This window comes from Elgaria multicarinata, chromosome 4 (assembly GCF_023053635.1).
Source record: "Elgaria multicarinata webbii isolate HBS135686 ecotype San Diego chromosome 4, rElgMul1.1.pri, whole genome shotgun sequence".
Classification (NCBI taxonomy): domain Eukaryota; kingdom Metazoa; phylum Chordata; class Lepidosauria; order Squamata; family Anguidae; genus Elgaria; species Elgaria multicarinata.
The window spans coordinates 60,101,824-60,122,944 of record NC_086174.1 but is presented as its reverse complement, the minus strand read 5'-3'; the positions used below and the strand labels follow the sequence as shown (position 1 = coordinate 60,122,944).

Genomic DNA, 21,121 nt, shown 5'->3' with positions numbered 1-21,121 from the left:
ACATGACTATTGTTGGTTTCAAGAAGGATTAGTGGAGACAACCCCTAGGCTTCTGTGGCACATAATCTATAGCTCAGATCCGTTAAAACCTTGAAAGATACTGATTGAGGTAGTGGGGTGGCTGAAGACTTAAAAATCACTTCATACCAAAGACCAGAAAGGTTTACTAGTAATGCATTTAGCAAAGATAGGAATTAACACTAAGAGTATATTACCTTGCACCATCTGGCAGCTTCCTGTCAAATGAAGTACTGCGAGGAATAGCTGTTTGCGCCTGCTGGAGAAGCTGCTGGCACTGCAATCTATCAGATGTTCCTAGGATTGGAGAGGCACGAGAGAGAGGCTGCCCAGCAGGAGTTGGCACCCGATGCCAAGTAGTATTCCTCCTGAAAGGGGTTTTATACTCACATGGGGTGCCTTCACTGTCAAGTTTGTACTCCACCATGGGAATTCGACATAGTTCTGAGCAACCCCTGCAATATACATAAACGTAACAACCTGTCTTTGAGGACAGCAGAGATACTTTCCACTGTAACAATTCCATTTAATAATAAATAATTATATATGCATAGAATATAGCTTGTTGCGGGCTGAAACAAGTATCACCTTTTAGAAGCCTACATTTACCATTGCACAAAATATGCCTATCACAAGACTCAACAAAATGTAATCCCCAAAATTAATCCATATTCAAATCAGTGGCATAGAATATATATATATTTAATTCCTAAGTCTAGAGGGCTGAATAGTCCAAATTTAAAATACATATATATCAAAAAGTACTGATGCTAAGTAGCACAAGCAATGCATCAGCATCAACTTTTATTATATTTTTCAGTGGAACCTCCCTTTCTAGACATTAGTTTGATTATGCTAGGCACCACACATGTATAATCCATACCACAAACCTATTTACAGCGTAAGACAATAAAGTAAGGGAAGATGTAGTAGAAGTCTAAGCAGGCAAACATAAAAATAACAATGGGATGTATTTAATAGCGTCTGTATGCCAGCAGAATGGATGCTGCTGGTGGAATGGATCTCCTCCCTCCTGCAGGAGCAGCACCCCACACGTGCATCCAGAATCTGCTCTGGAGGGTTAGGGGATGTGGAGGGGGGGAGAGTACGGATGAAGAGAAGAAGGGGAAGTCCCATTGTGTAACACAATGTACACAATGTAGCTAGGATGAAATATCAACCTCCTTACTAAGAACATTTACATACCATAATGGGAATTGTTTATTTTAAAAATAGTAACCTCTCCAAAGATTACACTTAAAATAATTACTATTTAAAGAATTTGCTATTATTTATTAAATGCATTTATACAATGCTTTCCAGTAGACTATCAAAATCATTAATAGAAACTATTGAAACATTCAATATAACAATAAAAGCACACTAAAATAATCACTGGTCAATTATAACCATACTGGTTGGGTCACACTTCAGGGACAGCCCGCATGAAGAGGTGCATTTTGAGCAAATACTGGAAGATCAAGACGGAGGTTGACCGCCTAATGGGGAGAGCATTCCAGAGGGCAGGTCGTACTATACATTAAAGGTGATCCAGGCTAATATTATTGAGAAGTTAATGGCATGAATGAACAAAGTAGTTTATCGATAATAATATATGAGATTTTATACCGTTTTCTGTGTGTTCACTTCATATACATTATTACAGTGAACCTTAACAAGAGCCCTGTTTACTATTTTAACCATTAGAAATCTGGTGGGCTAGAATGAGACTGAAAAAGTAGCTGTTAAGTCCGCCTGATGAGCTCATGGCAGTGAAATTTAAACCGATCCATGCACTTAGCCCCTTGCTTACATCAACCTAATAAAAAGGGGATGGGATAAAACAGTCTTCAAACCACTAAGGCTAGTAGAATAGTATTTGATTCAAGAACTTGTGGAGCAAGTGAAGAGCAGGAAGTTGCTTTGGTTAAAAACGCAAGCCACAAAACATGATCTTCAGTATTAGAGTTTAAACAGATAGAAGTATTACTTGAAAATTCTCCTCTATTGTAACAAGAGACACCTGATCAATTTGAACAGGTTCCATTTGGGCTTGTGGGCTGGAGTTTTCCACCCACTCTTTTTCCAGGGGTGGATGGCTTGAATAATCCCATAAGACCAATGACCCCAGCTCCATCTCACAATCCTCATAGTAGATGTCAAGTAAATTTTCTACAAGTCTCTTGAATTCCTGTTTTCTGGGGGAAAGCATCAAGGATGGTAGTTACCAGGAAAATGCTTCTCCGAGGGTGAATGGAGAAAGTGAATGCCCTGCATGTTTCAACTGTGGCTTGTCTCTCCACCGACCAGCCACTGTTCCTAGTTTGCACATCACACTAAATAGTGGGAGCTTGCAGTGGGAATAATTGGGCAGTGTGCACCAGCACACTGCCACGTTAACAACAACCCAGGGTTTAAAAACAACAACAACCAGGTTTGTCCTGTGCGAACCAGGCCAAAAGGGTGAAATCCAATTGAGTCCATCCGCTGATGGAAAGGCATCTGCCAGTAGAATGGATTCTCCCTGCACTCCCCAAATCAGCTTTGGAGGATTTTGGGGGGGTGTTTCTCTCTAGAGACATAAGTTCTCAAACTGATTATGGTTGGCACTTACAAAAAAAAATGATATGATCTCTGTAAAGTGAATTCTTTTAAGCAAAGAATTGCTCTCAGAAGCAAAATTGATTGGTTCTGAAAGAAACTGCACAGCTCAGCCCGGCCCGGCTTGAAAAGTACCAGACCAACTGAAAAGAGCTGCAAATCATCCTTTGGCTGCTTTGCCCTCCCCCCCCACAAAAAAAAAACCCACCTTTGCAGGTAGTGGAAAATTCTAGAATCAAAAGAAGTGCATGCTGCAGAAAACCTACTTCATTCTGCTGCATTTGATGACTGGGAGACTACAAAAATAGATGTGACTCTCCTAGACTTTTTATAGTTTCCCTCCAACCCTGAGCTGTGGAACATTACAAAACTGTTTTAGAGTGAAACCAGAGATAAGCAGGAGAATCAGTGGACATGCACATACACACACAGAAGTGTAATTTCATACTTAGAAGCAGTTGGTGAGAATCTCCAAATGAAGCTGAGAAAAAAAAACTTTAAATTGCAAGTTCTATGAAACGCAAGAAAACAATTACATGCAGACATATTTAGATGCCTCCCCAAAGCAGCATGTGTGTGGAGAAGTTGAGTGGCAGCAAGGAAGGAAACATTTCCCCACCCACCCCCATTCCATTCAAAGAAATTAGTTATTGGAGAAGTGCCATAAACTAAATACAACATACATACCTCTAATTCTACAGTGGTATAGTTTAAGTAAAACTTTAAGGAGACATGCCAGGCATTCTCCAAATTATAGAAATCCAACAGCATGCTCAAGTTAATTGAGCCATTCAATCACATATTGTAATTGATATAACTGGCATAACATTCTGTCTTCCTCACATCAACCCTATGTTCAAACTTCTGCACCAGGTTTATATGCACTTGGTGTTGCCCCCATGGGTGGTCAGGCAGCCTGCCCAACTAGTGAGTGGTGCGGATTGGGTGTCAGTGGGGCCCCCACTGAGGGCTGCTTGCCCAGGGCACCACAAAACCTGGAGCCAGGCCTGCTCCAGGTTCAAAGGCAGTAGGCCACTGAATACTAGTTGCAGGAAAGCAACAACTGCCTTTATGCCCAGTCTGTGGGCTTCCCAGAGGCATCTGGTTGACCATTGTGAGAAACAGCCCTTTCAGGGCACTTCTTGTGTTTTTAACTCCTAAACCTCCTAAACCTTCTCCTCACCTCTCATTCTCTCTTACTGTCAACGATGTCACGCTTACTCCGGTCAAGGAAGCTCGTAGTCTTGGCTTTATATTTGATTCCTCGCTCTCCTTTATTCCTCATATTGAGGCAGTAGCTAAATCCTGTCGTTTCTTCCTGTATAATATTGCCAGGATTCGACCATTTTTGTCTGTCTCTTCTGCCAAGACTCTCGTTCACGCACTGGTTATCTCTCGGTTGGACTACTGCAACCTTCTTCTCTCTGGCCTTCCTTCTTCTCACATCAGTCCATTGGTTTCTGTCCACCACTCTGCCGCTAAGATCATCTTCTTGGCCCGCCGCTCTGACCATGTCACTCCACTTCTGAAATCTCTTCATTGGCTTCCAATTCACTCCAGAATCCAATATAAACTTCTCCTGTTGACCTTCAAAGCTTTTCACGGTCTAGCTCTTGCCTATCTCTCCTCTCTCATCTCACACTATTGCCCCGCTCGTGCTTTCCGCTCCTCTGATGCCATGCTTCTCGCCTGCCCAAGGGCCTCTACTTCCCTTACTCGGCTTCGTCCTTTTTCTTCTGCTGCCCCTTACGCCTGGAACGCTCTTCTAGAACACTTGAGAACTACAAACTTAATCACAGCTTTTAAAACTCAGCTAAAAACTTTTCTTTTCCCTATAGCTTTTAAATATTAAGTTTGTTCTGACCCTATACTGTCAGCTTCACCCTACCCGGTGCCTGTTTACACTTCCCTGTGCCTGTTTGCATTCTCTTTCCCTCCTTATTGTTTACTACAACTTTATTAGATTGTAAGCCTATGCGGCAGGGTCTTGCTATTTACTGTGTAATCTGTACAGCACCATGTACATTGATGGTGCTATGTAAATTAATAATAATAATAATAATAATAATAATAATAATAATAATAATAATTTAAATAGTAGAGGTGTACACCGACCCACAGATTTGACTCAGACCACAATTCAGCACTTTGAGAAATGGCCCAATTCTGGAGGACACCCACTTCGACCAGCTACTGAACCCAAGTCAAGGTTCTGAAATCTGAGGCTTTGTGCCTCCAACTGACTATCATGGGAAATGTAACCCCTCAACCCACCCTCATGTATAAATGTTTTTCTCTTCGTCAGAATTGGATAATATTTCCAGGTATAGTAGCCCTTATGAGGGCATCACATCTGCTGATATTGGAAAAAACAGGTGTGTGGCTGGGGTGGTGGTTATACAACATGACTTTATATTTTGATTTATTTATGTTTAAGGCAAAATCAGTAATGATTTTATTTCTTGGCAGAATTGAATGAAATTTGCCGGGGTATTTCCCTTTCTGAGCGGATCAAGCCTGCAAAGTATCAGATGAATAGGGATGGTGTGTGTGTGTGTAAGAGCAACCTTGACATTTTGAGCATATCCCAAAGAGGACACATCATCCCCCCATACTCTTTGTGGACCATTGTTCTGAGAATGACAGACAGCCAAGAGATGTCTCCAAGTAAGAAACTGGCAACACTTCAGAAGGATAGATGCATGAACTAGAGCATTTTTTAGATTGTAAGCCTGTGGGCAGGGACGGTCATGAAATACTTTTGTAAGCTGCCGTGAGAGCCTTTTTTGGCTGAATGGCGGCATAAAAATGCTTAAATAAATAAATTAAATTAAATTATGATGACCAAAAACCAGTTTGAGGCTTTTCCTTGGCATTGGAAGAATGGCCATCTCACAGTCCCATTCTTGCCCTCCCCCAAAGCACAGTTACCGGAGAGCCCTTGATAAAATAGGTCTACCTCCTAATCCTAGGGCATGTTGGTCACTCAGCTGCAAACCCTCCCTCTGCCCTGCTCATAAGCATTTAAAAAACAAAAACAAAAAACACTATTTGGAGAGGGAAACAATGTCTTATATCTCTGAAATGGCTTGGTAATGGAGCCTTGTTTTGATCTGGCTTCAGTTCTGGTGGTTCAGAGAGAAGACTGCTTCATCTCAGGAAGTTCCAGAAATGGACCGAATGGTGTGTGTGATTTTACTCAGGCTTTGGTCTTCATCCGAATCCAATGCACATTCTTATTAAATAGTATTACCAGGTAAAATACATTAAAATTACTGTGTTTCAACCAAATCATTTTATAACTCATTATGAGAAACTACAACAACTTTAAATAGATGTCAGCAACTAGGATTCATAGAAACATTCAGGGCAGTATGTTTCTCAGATTTTGATAGATGAACCTAAGTTATATAAACTAATATTAAAGCTCTTGTTTATACATTTAGCCGCTCTTTCACAGTTTTTCAAGCTTTATATCCATTTCCTATAAAATAGCTTATAAGATTCAATTTTATTTATTACAGTCTACAGCCCCCTAAACGGCTTTAGTTGCTAGTTTCATTCATACCACGTAAGAGGCACAGCATCCATTTTCTGAAGAACATTTAACAAAGAAATCTATCTGTAAACAGAGGGAAATAATAATCAGCAAATATAGTAGCCACTGTGACGTCTTACCTTCTAGGTGATCCATCCTCATGTGGCTGGATAATCACCACCTTCACAGTCACAGATGTGCGTAGCAGGTCAATCATTTGTTCATGAGTCAAGGTTGCTACAGCTACTTTGCAGATTTCCACCAGGCGGCTGCCTTGACGTAGGCCTGCTTTCCATGCAAAACCAAATGGCTCTACATCTGCCACAATCCCTTCAAAGTTAACATGGAATCCAAGCTGTCCCAATCCATTCCTCCTCAGTGTCATTTCAGTTGTTTCACATCCTCTGGTTACTATCTAAAGAAGTACCAAATTAGTCAGACTACAGCATAACAAACTAGATATGCAGATTTACAGAAATGGTAAGCCATGAAGGGGTGTATGTGTGTGTCTTTTTCTTTTTAATGGACATTTGGGGAAATATAGAAATATTTATGGTTCTTCTCAAATGAAGACTTACATCACTACATTTAGCATTTGAAATGTACTATGCATAACTTAGCACATAAAATGATATTGCTTCATATAATTATTAAATGTACAATTATTAATATCTTTGTTCTGTTAGAAAATAATTATAAATATACCAGTTACAATGAGCCTGCAAGCTACTGGACCTAACAGTGTGGTAAGTTCCACTGTGTTTCATGGAAAGTGCATTTAACATTGCCACCTAACAGTGCAAACTTATACATGTCTATTCAGAAGCCCCATTGAGTTCAATGAAACAACTTTCTTGATATTGTGTGTATAGCTATTGTTTCTCTGCAAGTTTAACCTGGAAATAAAATAAGCTAATCTGAACCCTGATAAATCATGGGTTGGTTCCAGAGCTGCATGAGATGGAACTCTGTGAACAGAATATTTCCATGGGCAGAAGTGGGGGAGAAAATTTATGGTGATTCCCCTTCTCCCCCACCCTTATGCACCAGAAAAACCTGCCCTGAACAGTTGGCATGCCCTTGGGGGGCTGCAGAGAGAAGGAAGTGGGAAGAGGAGCCTTTTCCCCCTTTCACCTGTGGGAGAATACAGTTCTCAGTGCAGGAGCCAACTCACTTCCACAAATAGAAGGAGCCCTTCCATTCAGAACAGCAGCTCTGGATCTAACTGAATGTTTTTTGAAAATACTAGCACAGTTCAAGTTTATTTTCCTAATCAAAATTAATGGGTTAATTTACATCTAACACCATTCCATGGTTTAGCATTACACAACTGAGAGCTTGCACAGTTACGCTTCCACTCCTCATGCACTCAGTTTCTTCCTGATTTGTGGCAAACTATTGTTGGCAATTAAATCAGAACAAGCAAACAATGGTTTGCACTTCCTTTTCAAACCAGGACTATAAACTGCAGTTTGCTATCCTGGTATGGAGGGGTAGCAAACGCCACTTTAAGTTTATCTAATGACAAATTGTGGTTTGTTACAAACCATGAACTAACTAAGCAGAATATGCAAGATGGTGGGAATCTTCCACAGAATTTATTCCCATGGTTGGTGTTAGATGTGAACTGATTCAGTGTCTGAAAAATTCATGGCTTCCAATTATAAAAACTTTCATATCGAGTTTCATGGACATAAAATAAAGGAAGGTTTGCAGGAATTGAAATGGGCCCAACTTTTTCATATTAGCTTGTTTCATGCGTTTGCACAAATAAGCACAGAAGTATATTGTGTATGTGTTCTCAAACATTCATCAGCTGATTTCACTTGATGGAAATGGTGGTGGAAGTATAAGAAGCAAGTGAAAAGCAGGAGGAGTTAAGAGGCTTTTGTATCAAATCTTGCCACCATGTTGCAGAAGCAATATGCTTGGCATACTCCCAGAATGCACTTTTGGACAAAGTGCTTGAAAATGTTCTGTATTTTACATCTGAAAGTACTTTTCCAACATTAAGTCTCAAGTTGCTTGTTTAGTAGCCAGTCAAACTCACTAACAATTCTATTAACAGTAATATTAACTTTGTTTAAATATTGGCAATAAAGGTTTTCAGCAGTGAGAATTGGCTATAACAGTATTATTTTAGCATGCTTTTTAAACTAGTATTTCCCATTCGGAAAGAAAAAATATTTCATAGGAGATTTCCCCCAAATTTCCATTTCCTTTCTTACATATACCCAGACACACAGAGACAGACACTCACACAGAGTCCATAACTTTTGTTTTCCTAATCCAAGGCCTTTACATTTCTGCAGTAGACATATGCCTTTAGAAACATGTGAAGAATGATTTTCAAACAATGCAAAGTCATGCATACTAATACATAATAACTCTCAGAATAAGAGATTGCTAATAGACATTTATGGTTGACTAGAGGTTTCTAAATAAAAATGCTCTTCTCAAAGCTTTAACATTTGATGCCCCTGGAGCAACCATCTGCCTTGTGTCCAATTTCTATTACATTACATTTCCTTTACTGATTATTATAACCATGTAGGGACCGTTATGTTTTCTGGATATTTAGCAGCTGCTTCATATCGAAACAATTGACATGAACAAATAGTAATTTACTTAAGTCCTTGCAGGTGCAGAGGATTTTTTCTTCATTAACACAATACTCCTAAATTATTATAACCTGACTCATTTGAATGGGTCAGGCTATACATTTGAACAATTTAACACAATTAAAGGAGAATCTAATGAAGTGAAAATTCTCAGTCCTGTTCATCAGATTCCCATAATTTCTTCCTCAAGAGAAGGATGCTTTTGAAAAGTACAATATTTTCAAACTATGAAATACTGGTTCCTAACAGTCAGAAACCTGGATTGTTTGATTTCAATTTTTAAAACTACATAATGGTTTTAATTTTCTTTGGTAACATCTTATGAGAGCTTTGCCTTGAAAGTTAGCATAAAAGTACAATCAATAAACAAACTTTCACATGAGAATAAACTATTTAAAGTCTTTAATGTATGGTAAAATAGTATTATTGACATAACACTTAAAAAAGGATCCCTTTTCAGTTCTAGAAACAAGGTTTAAAAGCCAAAAGAAAACCAGAGTGTCATTCTCATCTCCATTCCTATTTAAGCACACCATGAATCCACTCCACCCTAAAAATAGTGAGCATAGGCTCAGATATTCCATGGTAAAATGCTACATATTTTCTCTTCACAGTAAGGTGGCTCAAAGGATGCTTAGCCATTTCTCATGGTGTGTTGAGGCATAAAAGGAAGGAGGGGTTGAGAATAGTAAAGTAAGGGAGCAAAGAACCTAGAGCCATGGTAGAGCCCACAGCCAAGTCTGCTTCGAAGATTAATTACGTTTGACAATTTCTCCAGGAGGTAAAGCATTCACACTTCAAACATGGAGGAATTGGAACAGCAGAAGTCATAGTCAGGTTTATTGAAAGAGCTAGACGGTAAAAGAAAGAAAGAGCTAACCAGTGGACCTACAAAATGCAGCAGCGAAGGTGCTGACAGGAACAGCTATCAGAGATCATATATCACCAGTTCTGAAAGAGCTGCATTGGTTGCCTATCCGTTTCCAGGCAAAATTCAAGACACTGGTGTTGACCTACAAAGCTCTAAACAACTTGGGATCCAGGTCTGAAGGAATGCTTCTCCCTATAGCAAGATCTCTGGGGGAAGGGCCTGTTTCATTGTCCCACCACTGCAAGAGGTACAGTGAGTCATGCCACGAGATAGGGATTTCTCTAAAATGGCACCCCAACTTTGGAATACTCTCTCCAAGAGATACACCTGGCACTAACTTTACAATCGTTTTGGCACCAAACTAAAACTAGTTTGTTCTCCCAGGCATTTATCAGTGGTTAGCTCTATAGTTACTAATTGGTTTTATTAGAATTTTATTTATTTATTTATTTATGATTGTATTATTACTAGTTTTAATAGTGTTCTTACCTGCCCTGGGATTTTTTTTTATGAAGGGCAGGCTAGAAACTGAATGAATGAATTTTAAATAACAACAACATACTTACTTCGAGTCTTTGAACCATTTCTCTGATGTCATCAGCACAGTTATCAAGTGCAGAAAGAAGAACACACTCTCCTCTTTCATAGAAGACTTTTACACTCATTAATCCAGATGTCCATCCAATAACATCTCTGCAGGAGCAGTTAAACACAACATTTTTTGATTCCTTTTCAATTAACACGATAAATTCATTTGAGATACCAAGGAGACATTCAATGTCAAGAGACTGACCAAAGTCTCGTGCTATCACATTCCATATCACTGCTCCGACACTGAATAAGTGGGCATCCTTTCTTGGTTTAACTCTCTCTTTTTTCTTTGCTCCCAGTGTAATAAAACTAAACTTCACTGAAGTGTCTACTGTAGCTGTAGTAACAAAGTTTTCTGCTAAATCTTTCAAGTACTCTTGACGTGTTCTGGTTGCCATGGCTCGAAATTTTTCTGACTTGTGTGCTGCATTTTCTGCATTAATAACTTTGGCCAAAAGGAAGTCCCGGAAAACTGCAGATTTCGGGAAAGTCACTCCTTTTGGTATTGGTGGACCAAAAGGCGGTACATCTTTTGATCTTGAAACTCCAACGCTAGAAAATAAGGAGGAGACAGGAAGGCGGAAATATTACTATAGGATCAAAAAAATGTAATTTATTCAACAAAACAGTTATTTGTTTATACATGATATACATACGTACATGCACATAGAGAAAACAGGAAAACTGTGTATAATAATATGCCTCAGTACTTTTCAGTAGGGAGATCAGTGACAATATGCAGTAGAGAATGTGAAGAATTCTCTCTAGTTGAAGACTTTTGTTGTCAAATCTTAAAACGTGCTGAACCAGCAAATTAGGTGTTCATGACAGGCAAACTCTCCGTTGTACCAGCACATTATATAATTACATGTTACAGATGTAGATCGCGTGCTGGTATATAAAGAGATGCAATACAACTCTTTTTGTGATACTATATGCCTGGAATGCACCACCATGCAGTACTGCTTACGTCCTTATCTCCTGACAAGTGACTGACTGATGGTGTGAATTCACAAGCAAAGCTTTCGATTCATTAAGGGCCAACTTAGAACTGAGTCAGATGTCCCATCATTCTTTTCTGCTAGTGTAATTGTGACAGAGATCTCTTACCCATTTCTGGAATAGAGTTTCCATGGGTGTAGGCAGTAGACATGGGCTTTTATTTAGTAAATATGATTTCCTTGAATAAACAAAAAAGCGTCACCAGCTTCCACTAGGGCTGTACAAATTATTCTTACTGAATAATCTAACAAATTTCCTTAAGTTTTGTAAATGGCGTATGCTAAGCTGAAAAGATAGACATAACCACAGCTATTTTAAATTAAAACCAAGATGCAAAGATGATTAGCAATTGACCTATACTCACCTATAGCACACATTTTCAGTACAAGGGTTGTGGACTTTAACAATTACAAAGACATGTTGGAAATGAGAACGGATATTTTTTGGAGTAAAAGGAAGTGCTCCAGGCTCTTGGAAGACAATGGTAACAATGTCATTTCCTATATGCCTTTTCCTTAAAAGCTAAATGCAAAAAAGAGAGTAAGCATTAAAATAATTAATTGTGACTATAATTAATTTCCTATACATCAACTAGAAAAAAATGACTATGAAAAACAAAACAAAACCTAGCAGTCACACACAAAACCCTATGTACTGTTTAGCTATGATGCTCATGTTAAATATTACCAACTGACAGAGATAAAGCTGACTTAGGGGTGATACAGAAGGCACCTAGCCCAAATACATTTTACAGTTCTTGTCCATGCCATTTGAAATAACAGCTGTTTAAAAAGGGGTAGAGCATGAACAGGTAAGACATTCTCAACCAAGTTTTACCCTGCCTTAACAAAAAACAGCTACCAAATAGCTTCTCAGCAAGATTCTCATTTCAATTAATTTGGAGATGCAACAAGGATCTTTGCATGTATGCTAAAGGGGTTCAATTACTTGGTTCAGAGATAACCCATGGTTTGTTTGGCAGATGATTGAACGAACTGTGGTTTGTTTTCTCAATTCCTGGGTTGTTTCCCTCCTTCACCTGTTCCCTCCCTGTATCCCAAACAAATAATAATAATAATAATAATAATAATAATAATAATAATAATAATTTAAAAATATTTCTTTATAATGCTGTAGTACTGGCATGTAGAGTGTTTGGTTTTTTTTAAACCACTCTTGCCTGCTGCCTCTGTAGCCTGGAAAAACAACTCATGAACAACCCATAGTTCTAGGTTCACACGTAACAACAACTCATGGTTTAAACAACCCAGAGTTCACAATCCAACAACAAACCATGGGTTCTCTTTCTGGGTTGTTCATGTTTAACAAACTATGGTTTGTTAGGGTGGCTGGTTCGCACATCACGACCACCCAGAATTCAACAACCCATGTGTAGGGAGTTAGTGAGCAAAAAGGTGGATTTCACAGCATTCTAACTTCATATGTCGATAAGTGTACACTTCTAAGCCTTTGTCCAATTACCTCATGAAATGAAAGAGATATGGGTGTTGTCCCTTGATTCTTACAAAAGAGTTGAGAAACTCCACCCTCCCATGCAGGTCTCAGAGAAGGGGTGATTGATTTCCCAGCCTTCCATGCTTTAAGTACCTTCTGGAAATAGAAGCTGCTGGCTTGGAGAGAACTTTTGTGATTCTAAGAACAGCCTTTCATCTATCTTGGGACTCAGACAAACATTCAGCTTGTGGCAAAAATGCTTCCTTTGTCAACTGAAAATAGGTGTGAGCTTTCTTTGCATATTTATATTCTGCATTTTCTATCAATAAAATGTCATCCTTTTGCACAAGTGGCTTTGTTTCATACTGGCAATAAAAAGAATCTATTTTGACTGGGACCTGACAGAATCAGAAGCCCAGATCAATACATCATAGGTTAAATAAAACATCGGTTAGTGTTATGTGCAAACCAGGTTAACGTGTGCACTAGGGCTTCTGCAAATTTCCTCTCCAACACTATTACAAAAGCTCCTCCTGCCACCACGTGCATTGCCTTTTGGGAACACCTTTTTGGAGAGGTGCTTTTGGTAAGGTCTATATGATAGAAATTTGATCGCAAGTGCTCTGGTTGCACATGCAGAATCTCCCATGTGGCCCTTCGAATACTGCCAAAAATATGTATGCATAAATGTTCCCATTACTGATAAACCAACCATATGGCAAGCCCTGTTGATTATAAAAAGAGGTATTTTGGATTACTCCTGGGTACCATAACTTATCAACAACACAACTAAATTACAAGAACAAAGTTATTAAGTATGCAGTCTAAAAGGTGATAGTAGTTACTTTTTTGTAATTACTGAAAACAGAAAAGGTGTGGGAAATATTGCTACAATCCAGATGTTCCATGGACATTTTCTGATGCATTTTCACCTCAGCACAAAATTAGAAGCTACTTTAACCCACCTATGTTATTTTAAAAGCAGACAGTTTGGGAAAAGAGGCTACTGAAGAAAAGCACGACGCCATTATCTTGGAAACTCTCGAAGCCAGTACTTTTGGTAGTACTGCAAGAATTTTTGCTTAAGTTGTTTGTTTAGAATGGTCAGGAGTAAGCCGGCAGAGAGTTAGAAATCCAACCTTTTGTTGTGTTTTGAACTGTTTTAGTAGAATTTTATTTAATTTTAACTTTCACAAGCTTTTAAAATGAGGTGTCCTGGAGATGTATATAAACAGAGGACAAAAAACAACTATGTGCTTGTACCTGGTCCAAGCACACAGTTAGCTCTATGGCCATAGGGTTTCAATGGAAATTTTGTAATGACATTATAACCTAATTGCTGCAATTCATCTACATACCACGCTTATTTTAGTGGGATGTAAATACATGAAACTATGGGAAGACTGAAGTCTTTATGGAAGCAAGGCATTTGAATGTAAACTCATCTTACCAAATGAAGTTTAATGTACTGATCAGATGTTTGCAAAGAAAAGTTAAGGGACAAATCCTACAAAGCTCATACAAAAGATTGAAAACATCAGTATAGTACTATGATAACGTAGTCTTTGAAAAAAAGAAAAATCATACTATTACCCATAAGGGAAGCAGTTTCTCAGATATTGAAATTATTCCATCAGCTCCAAAGGGTGAGATAGAAGCTTAGTTCCAGATGGACCTGCTAAACTGCTAAATTTTTATGTCAAGCACGCCTACACTAAGGGCATGTATAACCATGCCTTATCCTGGAGATCGTCCTGGGATCATCCCTGTGCGTCCACATGACGCACAGGGGATCCTGGGGGGCAGGGAGGGATGATGCATCCATTTCCACAGGATAACTGGGACAGCTTTTAGCCCGATTTTTCCTGCGGTCTCAGCATCATCCCGAGACTGTGGGAGGTGTGGGCGGCTGTTCCAGCTTCGTCCCGCCTCTTCGCAAATAAATGCGAGGAGGCAGGAACCGGCACGGAGCTCTTCAGGCATGCTGTCTGTCCAAAGGGGAGGATCTCACGAGCAGAATACAACGAGATCCTCCCCCCTCCCTCCCAGAATGCCAGGAGGTATAGACATGCCGTAAGTCGTGGGGGAAAGGGTTTTTTCCCCAAAATGACCACTCACTCAAATATATATTTCAACCAAAAAAATGATATTCTAATTGGGATGCATCTCATTCCATGTGGCATCATTATCTCCTCAATTTTGATCTATTAAATGTTAGATTTTGCCTTCTTATGCACTTCTCTGCCTGGACCTGTGGAGAATCCTGAAGTCTTATCTAAAACTGTAGCTCTCTAGACAAAGGGCTTGCCCAATTGGAGTCATGCTTTCTAGGCTTATACTATTGCTTTTATGCAGTAGAGTGACAGTGGAACTTAATGGAGCAGAATTGGCCTTTTGGGGATGATGGTTGATTGGGGAGCCTCTCCTTTATTTATTATTTATTTATTTATTACATTTCTATACCGCCCAATAGCCGGAGCTCTCTGGGCGGTTCACAAAAGGGAGTCCTTCTTTCTGACTCCCCCACAGCCATGGTTTCACCCCATAAAGCTAGTTTTAATCTTATTTATTTATTTCAAATGTTTGTATTCCGCCCTATATCACTAGGATCGCAGGGCGGCATACAGATAAAATTATACAATGTAAAACAAAACAAAAATACACAGCTAAAAACAAATTAAACCATTAATCAAGTTAAAACCAGTATATAATTTAAAAGCAATAAAAACAATTTAAACAGTTAAAACAATGTGCGAGCTTGGTGAATTTAACCATTAAAATCTATGTTAAAAGACCATGTTTTTACTTGGTGCTGGAATAAAGTCAGCATTGGCACCAGTCGGGCCTCCAAGGGGAGAGCATTACACAGTCGGGGTGCCACAACAGAGAAAGCCTTCTCCCATGTCCCACCATAGCGTAAGTGTTGCATTGGTGGGATGCGGAGGAGGGCTCCTCCAACTGATCTCAAGTCTTGGGCAGGCATATTATAAGGAGAGACGCTCAGGAAATAAAGCAAGGAATGGACATTTTGGTTTCTGAAGTTTGACTCGTAAACAGACTAAATACTTCTCCAACTTCATTAAATGAAGGTCACTAAAAAGAGAAAGAAGACAGATACTAGATACTCACTTTCTAGCCCTCAATGTTTTACATCCCTCAAAGGCATGTAAAAATTAGTCAAGTGGAGGGAATCATTCCTCCCAGAGGATCTCTGAAGGTTCTGCAGCTGGGCTGCATAACAGCAGCTCCCATTGTGAGACTGCACCGAAGCCCCAAAGAAGAATTTTAATTAGTTCACTGCCAAATGCCGAAATAATTGTTCTAGCAGAAAATCCCAATTATTTTACAGAGTAATTCAGATTTGTCAAAAGTTATTTTTCCATTTCACAGCAGTGATTCAATTGTATTTCTGTAAATCACACTGGAAGCTTTACAAAATATTTTAAATCACAAGTTACATAAGTGAAAACTTTCATACAAAACCAGATTTATTTTCTCACAATAATAGGATCTTCAAGCACTTTTGCAACTTGTGGAATTAGCTTTTGAAATGCTCAAGTGAAAGACAAATAGCATAGATAAAAGGCCAATCCTGAAGATCACTTTCCATCTCATTTTTCTGAGCAGGAGGCATGATCTTGCATAGGCAGTAACTATCACATTGAGAGGCCCCTTTGATAGCTCAAAATCCACTAGGTATTTTTTCATTCAAAATTAAAAAAAACAAAAGCAGGAAGGTACTATTCAATAAAACCATTGTTTTTACCATTCCATTTAGATGAGCCTCTCTTGTTTTGGAAGCCCTTCTAACAAATGCAGCTCTTTTTTATTTTAAATGTTCTGTCCTATATGATAGGCAATATCATGAACAAGAACTCAAGAACATTTGCAATCTAAACATTTCTAGTATATTTTATAGGAGTATTAGTAGTCCTTGAAATGAATTTAGGTTTTGTAGCTAACATGATGAGCATTTGATGCTTGATACATTTTAAATATATTCATTCATTCTTTAAAATCTTACCAAACTGGGTGCGGTCCAAGATACTGCGAACTTTTTTTTTTAATCAACACAATATACTGCCATTATAATCAGTACCATAAAAGTAAGCACAACATTATGAAAGCAAACCAGTGATCATAAACAAGGAATTAAAATTCAATGAACAGAAAAGGAAAGTTAAATTGTTGATGAACTGCAATATGGAAGACGTTGATTTGGATGGGGGTGCTATAAAAATGGATTACAAATTGAATGGAGAAAAAAGAATAGGAAATATATTTGAGAAAAGTGAAGAAGAAAAAAGAGAGATACTACTCTTGACAATAGTAAAAAAGAGATGCTAAGGAAAATGGAGTGTTCCATCCCAGAGCACTTTCTTTTTAACTATTAATACTTTGGTGTGTGTGTTTTCACTTCTCTCTTTAATTTATTTATCCATTTATCTTTCTAACATACTCTGAGCAGCTGATACTACAAGGTAATGGGTATTTTCAATATACTACATAGGTCTTGTGGAATTACACAGGAAGGCTGACAGCAGAATAGTCTTTCACGTCAGTCCTAAGAGTGCCTCCAGATTGAGGGCTCCTAGCTCTACCAATCTGAAGGCATTGTGCAGCAATTCCATTTTTTCTCCTTAATACATTGGCTGTGGTATGGAAAAAGGTGGAAAATAGTGGTGGGAAAATATGGGAGGGTTGCAAAAGTTTATCTAGACCATCAGTAAAATTCCCTGAATGTGGTAGGGTGATGGTACAATAAAAAGCCTTGTCTGGAAGTACCCTAACACCCATGTATTTGAAAGTTACACTGATAATGTATTCATAGAACTTGTTTTTTAATAAATGTATGTAAATCACAGTCTTGATTGGCATGATGTATCTAAATAACTTATCAGCATTAATTAACTTAACTTTTATATGAGAATTTAAATTGTCATGAAAGAGTATCCAGTTCAGATCACGTAAGGAAAGCACTGCCCACTGTATTTTTAAAGGACTGTTCTGCATATGCCCTAATCTCACACACAGGCCTTTACCTTTCTTCTGTTTCTATTTTCCTTAACATTTGAATCAATAGGAGTGCTGCATTTTAAGTTTCTCTTCTGATAGTGATAATCAGAAATGCGATATACTAGGATGAACTCTATCCATCAAATCAGGAACATCACCTGATACATACCCTTATATGCTGACCCTTTTGGCATATAAGGGTATGTAGTTATTCATTTATTTCTAATATTTCTAAGCTGCCCAAGATAAAAGTGACCATTATTGAATATCAAATGCCACAATAATTGTTTGTTTGTTTTTGTAAAAGGGTTCAAGGCTGTCCTGTCATACAGCATCTTTCTTCATTCAATTTAATGGGGGGAAATGAATAGACATCATGAAGAAACCATCAAACTTATTTTAATATGGCCTTAAAATAAGTTGTTTCACAAGAAGTTTGAATTATAACTTAATATTTACACATAAAATGTAACTTATTTAAATCAGACCTGATTAAAACTGAGTAAGTTCCAAACACTGAAGTAGTGGTTACTCTTATTTAGAGACAATAACTTATTTCAATTTGTTATTAAATCAGACAAAAACAAAAACAAAGACCTGGAGAACAGATTTGGATTAATCAGATCTGACCAAAGATAGCAAAAGCAAATGGCAGTGTGAAGGAAAATCTTACAAGGAAATGATCTGGAAAGGGTGTTTGTAAGGGTAAAGGTTCGACAAGGAAAGCCTTTAACTATGATTTGTAAGGAAAGCCAATACAAGGTGGTGGTACTGGCTGCACCAGAGTGGGTAGCTTCCTCTGTTCTGATCAGAACACTGAGTGAATGCTTCCCACCCTATATTGCAGCCAAAGTGAAGAATTACCTTAGTGTTTGGATCTCCTGCTGGCTCTAAAACTAGAGGGTTGTCCTGATCAGTGACCAAGCAGGGCGTAGTTATTTCCTGGAAAAAGCAACAGACAGTTCTGGTGTGGCCTATTTCTGGCTCACAGGTAACTGGATTCTAAGAAATGCTCAGCCCTTGCTCATTGAAGACAACGTTCAGAGTAACTGGCTAGGTACCTTGCTCAGTGATCATACCAGATAGAATGGATGTATAAACCTACTCAAACCATAACTTTAGTGTAACAAGACTGGGCTGCTAGATGCCATCTGAATATAAGGTGAGTAGTTCCCAAAACATAGTGAGTGTTTGAAACGAGAAAAGCCCTGTATGCAGCATAGAACGTCTACACCACAGGGCTGGTGTAGACCCTGAGAACATCAGCAACTGCATCTGCAATGTTGAACCTCAGCCTCCTGAGTGTATGAGGGAAAGATTTGTTATTTTATCTGGTTTCTTCCTAGCCTGTAAAGAATCCTTCTGTCGGTACATTCTGTATTACATATCTCAGCAGCTAGGTAGCAATGAAAAGAGAAAATAAACATTCATTAGCTATTTCTTCTACACATTAAGGCTGGCTAAATGCTAGTTACTTGAGTGTGCTTATCACATGTTATGGAGAAGTGTCCATGCTGTGCAAATACTACTGGATCTTAAAAAATAATGATGTGGTGGGCTTTCAAATCTCAATATTACTTGAATATGGAAAACTTCCACATTATTTTTATGCAAAGAAAGCCATCAAAAATACTGTTATATATTACTGCTAAATATAACAATACTGTCCAAGGTACAAAGACTGATGAGTATTTACTAAAACATTGTGGAAAGGTGCGACTGTTACTGGGAAAATAATGGGAGTTAAAGTTGGAATAATTTGAGGATAAACCAAGAACAGGCTTTAGTTTCTCTAGACAGGAAGACACATTAGGGAATATTTGAGAAAAGATATAGAAGGAGGGAGGAAAATGGAATAGTGGTATGAGTGGCTAAGCAAACGCAACTGTGAATGTGACAGACACCATATAATTCTGGGAAGAAGAGGATCAAGGCAAAAGGCTATTTCCTATGTTCACAGATTAGGCAAAGTCAAGACAAAGACAAACAACATTTAACATCATGTAAAGCTAATATTTATTGCCATTGCCTGTAATTGGAAACCAAAAAATATTTGAAAACAACATCAGTCAAGCATATGCCTTGTAAAAGTATTTTCTAATATACTACAAAGTTGCAGTTTAAACCATCCACAGATTGATTCCTGTTTCTCAAATGTTCTATTGTTCCTGTATTCTGCATATTGCATTACAACAAAGGAAACAAAATCCATGCAGATAAATGCATAATTATGCAGCAATGTGAACTCATACTTTCATTATCTTTGGCATTTGTAGTGGATCCCAGAGAAATGTAAGGGGCTCTACACCACTTGGAAAGCATGGCATTCCACACATAATTTCTAGCACTGCATTGTTGTGTGACTACAATATTTTCTCATTAGAGAACTGTGTGCCACCAACCATTTTTCCTTCTGTGGAGATCTTCCTACTTTCTTTATTCAATCTTACATATTTAAAATATTTTTGGCTGCCTTTTGAAGCAGGAGCATCTTGTGGATGTTACTTGGGAGTAGATCCCACTGAAAACAATGTGAGTGAGTATGGTACAGAAGAGACTGCACAAGTAAATCCAAAAATATGTCTGCAGAAATAATTATTCCTTGCATAGGTATACAAGGAGCTTGGGTTGTTTCTTCTGTTATCTTCTCACATGAACATGCAGAATGTTACACTTGAAGCAGTAATCTCATTTGTGAATGGATCTGCTTCATATAAATTAAATTCATAATTCTGAAAATGTTATATAATCTTTGAATATAGATTTATTATTTTAAATCTCCTTGCACATTTAAAAACCTTGGTGGTTACTGAAATGCCCAAAGAGCATTGGACTCAGCATATCTGTGCCCAATATTTTATTTGTATCAACTACTACAGGCAAAGGCAGGGTTAACTTTACAAAAATGGTAATCCTAATCCCACTGAAGCCAATGGCAAAAGTCCATTAGTTTCAGAATTGCAACCCCTAAGGTTCTCTCAGATCAAAAGTGCTATGTCATTTTAGCCATCCTTAATGCTTTTAAGATATTCAGAAATAAAATGTAAGCGTACATTTTCAGACATTAATTGTATTTCCTGCATAATGCAGTATCTTCCATTAGTATAAGAGATGAGCGACATGGTAAACAATTCCTGAAAAACTTTATACTATAATAAGGGGAGGGGGAGGAATCACATATACTTATATCTTAAGTGTACCTTACTATGGGTTAGGATTCTAGATTCAGTTTCTTTAAAAACAAAAAGAACCCCAGACCCAAAGCCAGCCACCCCTTCCCCAGTGTTTAACTCTACTGAAATATCTATACCACTGAATACTGGGAATATAGTGGAATAATTTCTAATTCTGTTGGTCACCTTGAACATTTGTTTTTAATGGAAAGGCGGGATACAATATTTATAATAC

At 38.2% G+C, this 21,121-nt stretch overlaps 1 protein-coding gene across 5 annotated transcripts in view; it reads right to left on the bottom strand.

Annotated features, from left to right (window-relative positions):
- Positions 1-21,121, bottom strand: part of SIPA1L2 (signal induced proliferation associated 1 like 2) — a 101,677-nt gene that overhangs the window by 30,628 nt on the left and 49,928 nt on the right. For 3 of the 5 annotated variants that reach the window (XM_063124368.1, XM_063124370.1, XM_063124369.1), the window contains exons 7-11: positions 18,578-18,655; positions 11,607-11,764; positions 10,216-10,792; positions 6,298-6,572; positions 216-473 (exon numbers count right to left, since the gene is read on the bottom strand). In XM_063124368.1, the coding sequence (XP_062980438.1) occupies positions 216-473; positions 6,298-6,572; positions 10,216-10,792; positions 11,607-11,764; positions 18,578-18,655 (1,346 nt within the window). The remainder of the gene's footprint in view (positions 1-215; positions 474-6,297; positions 6,573-10,215; positions 10,793-11,606; positions 11,765-18,577; positions 18,656-21,121) is intronic. The other 2 variants (XM_063124371.1, XM_063124372.1) reach the window with 1 other exon arrangement.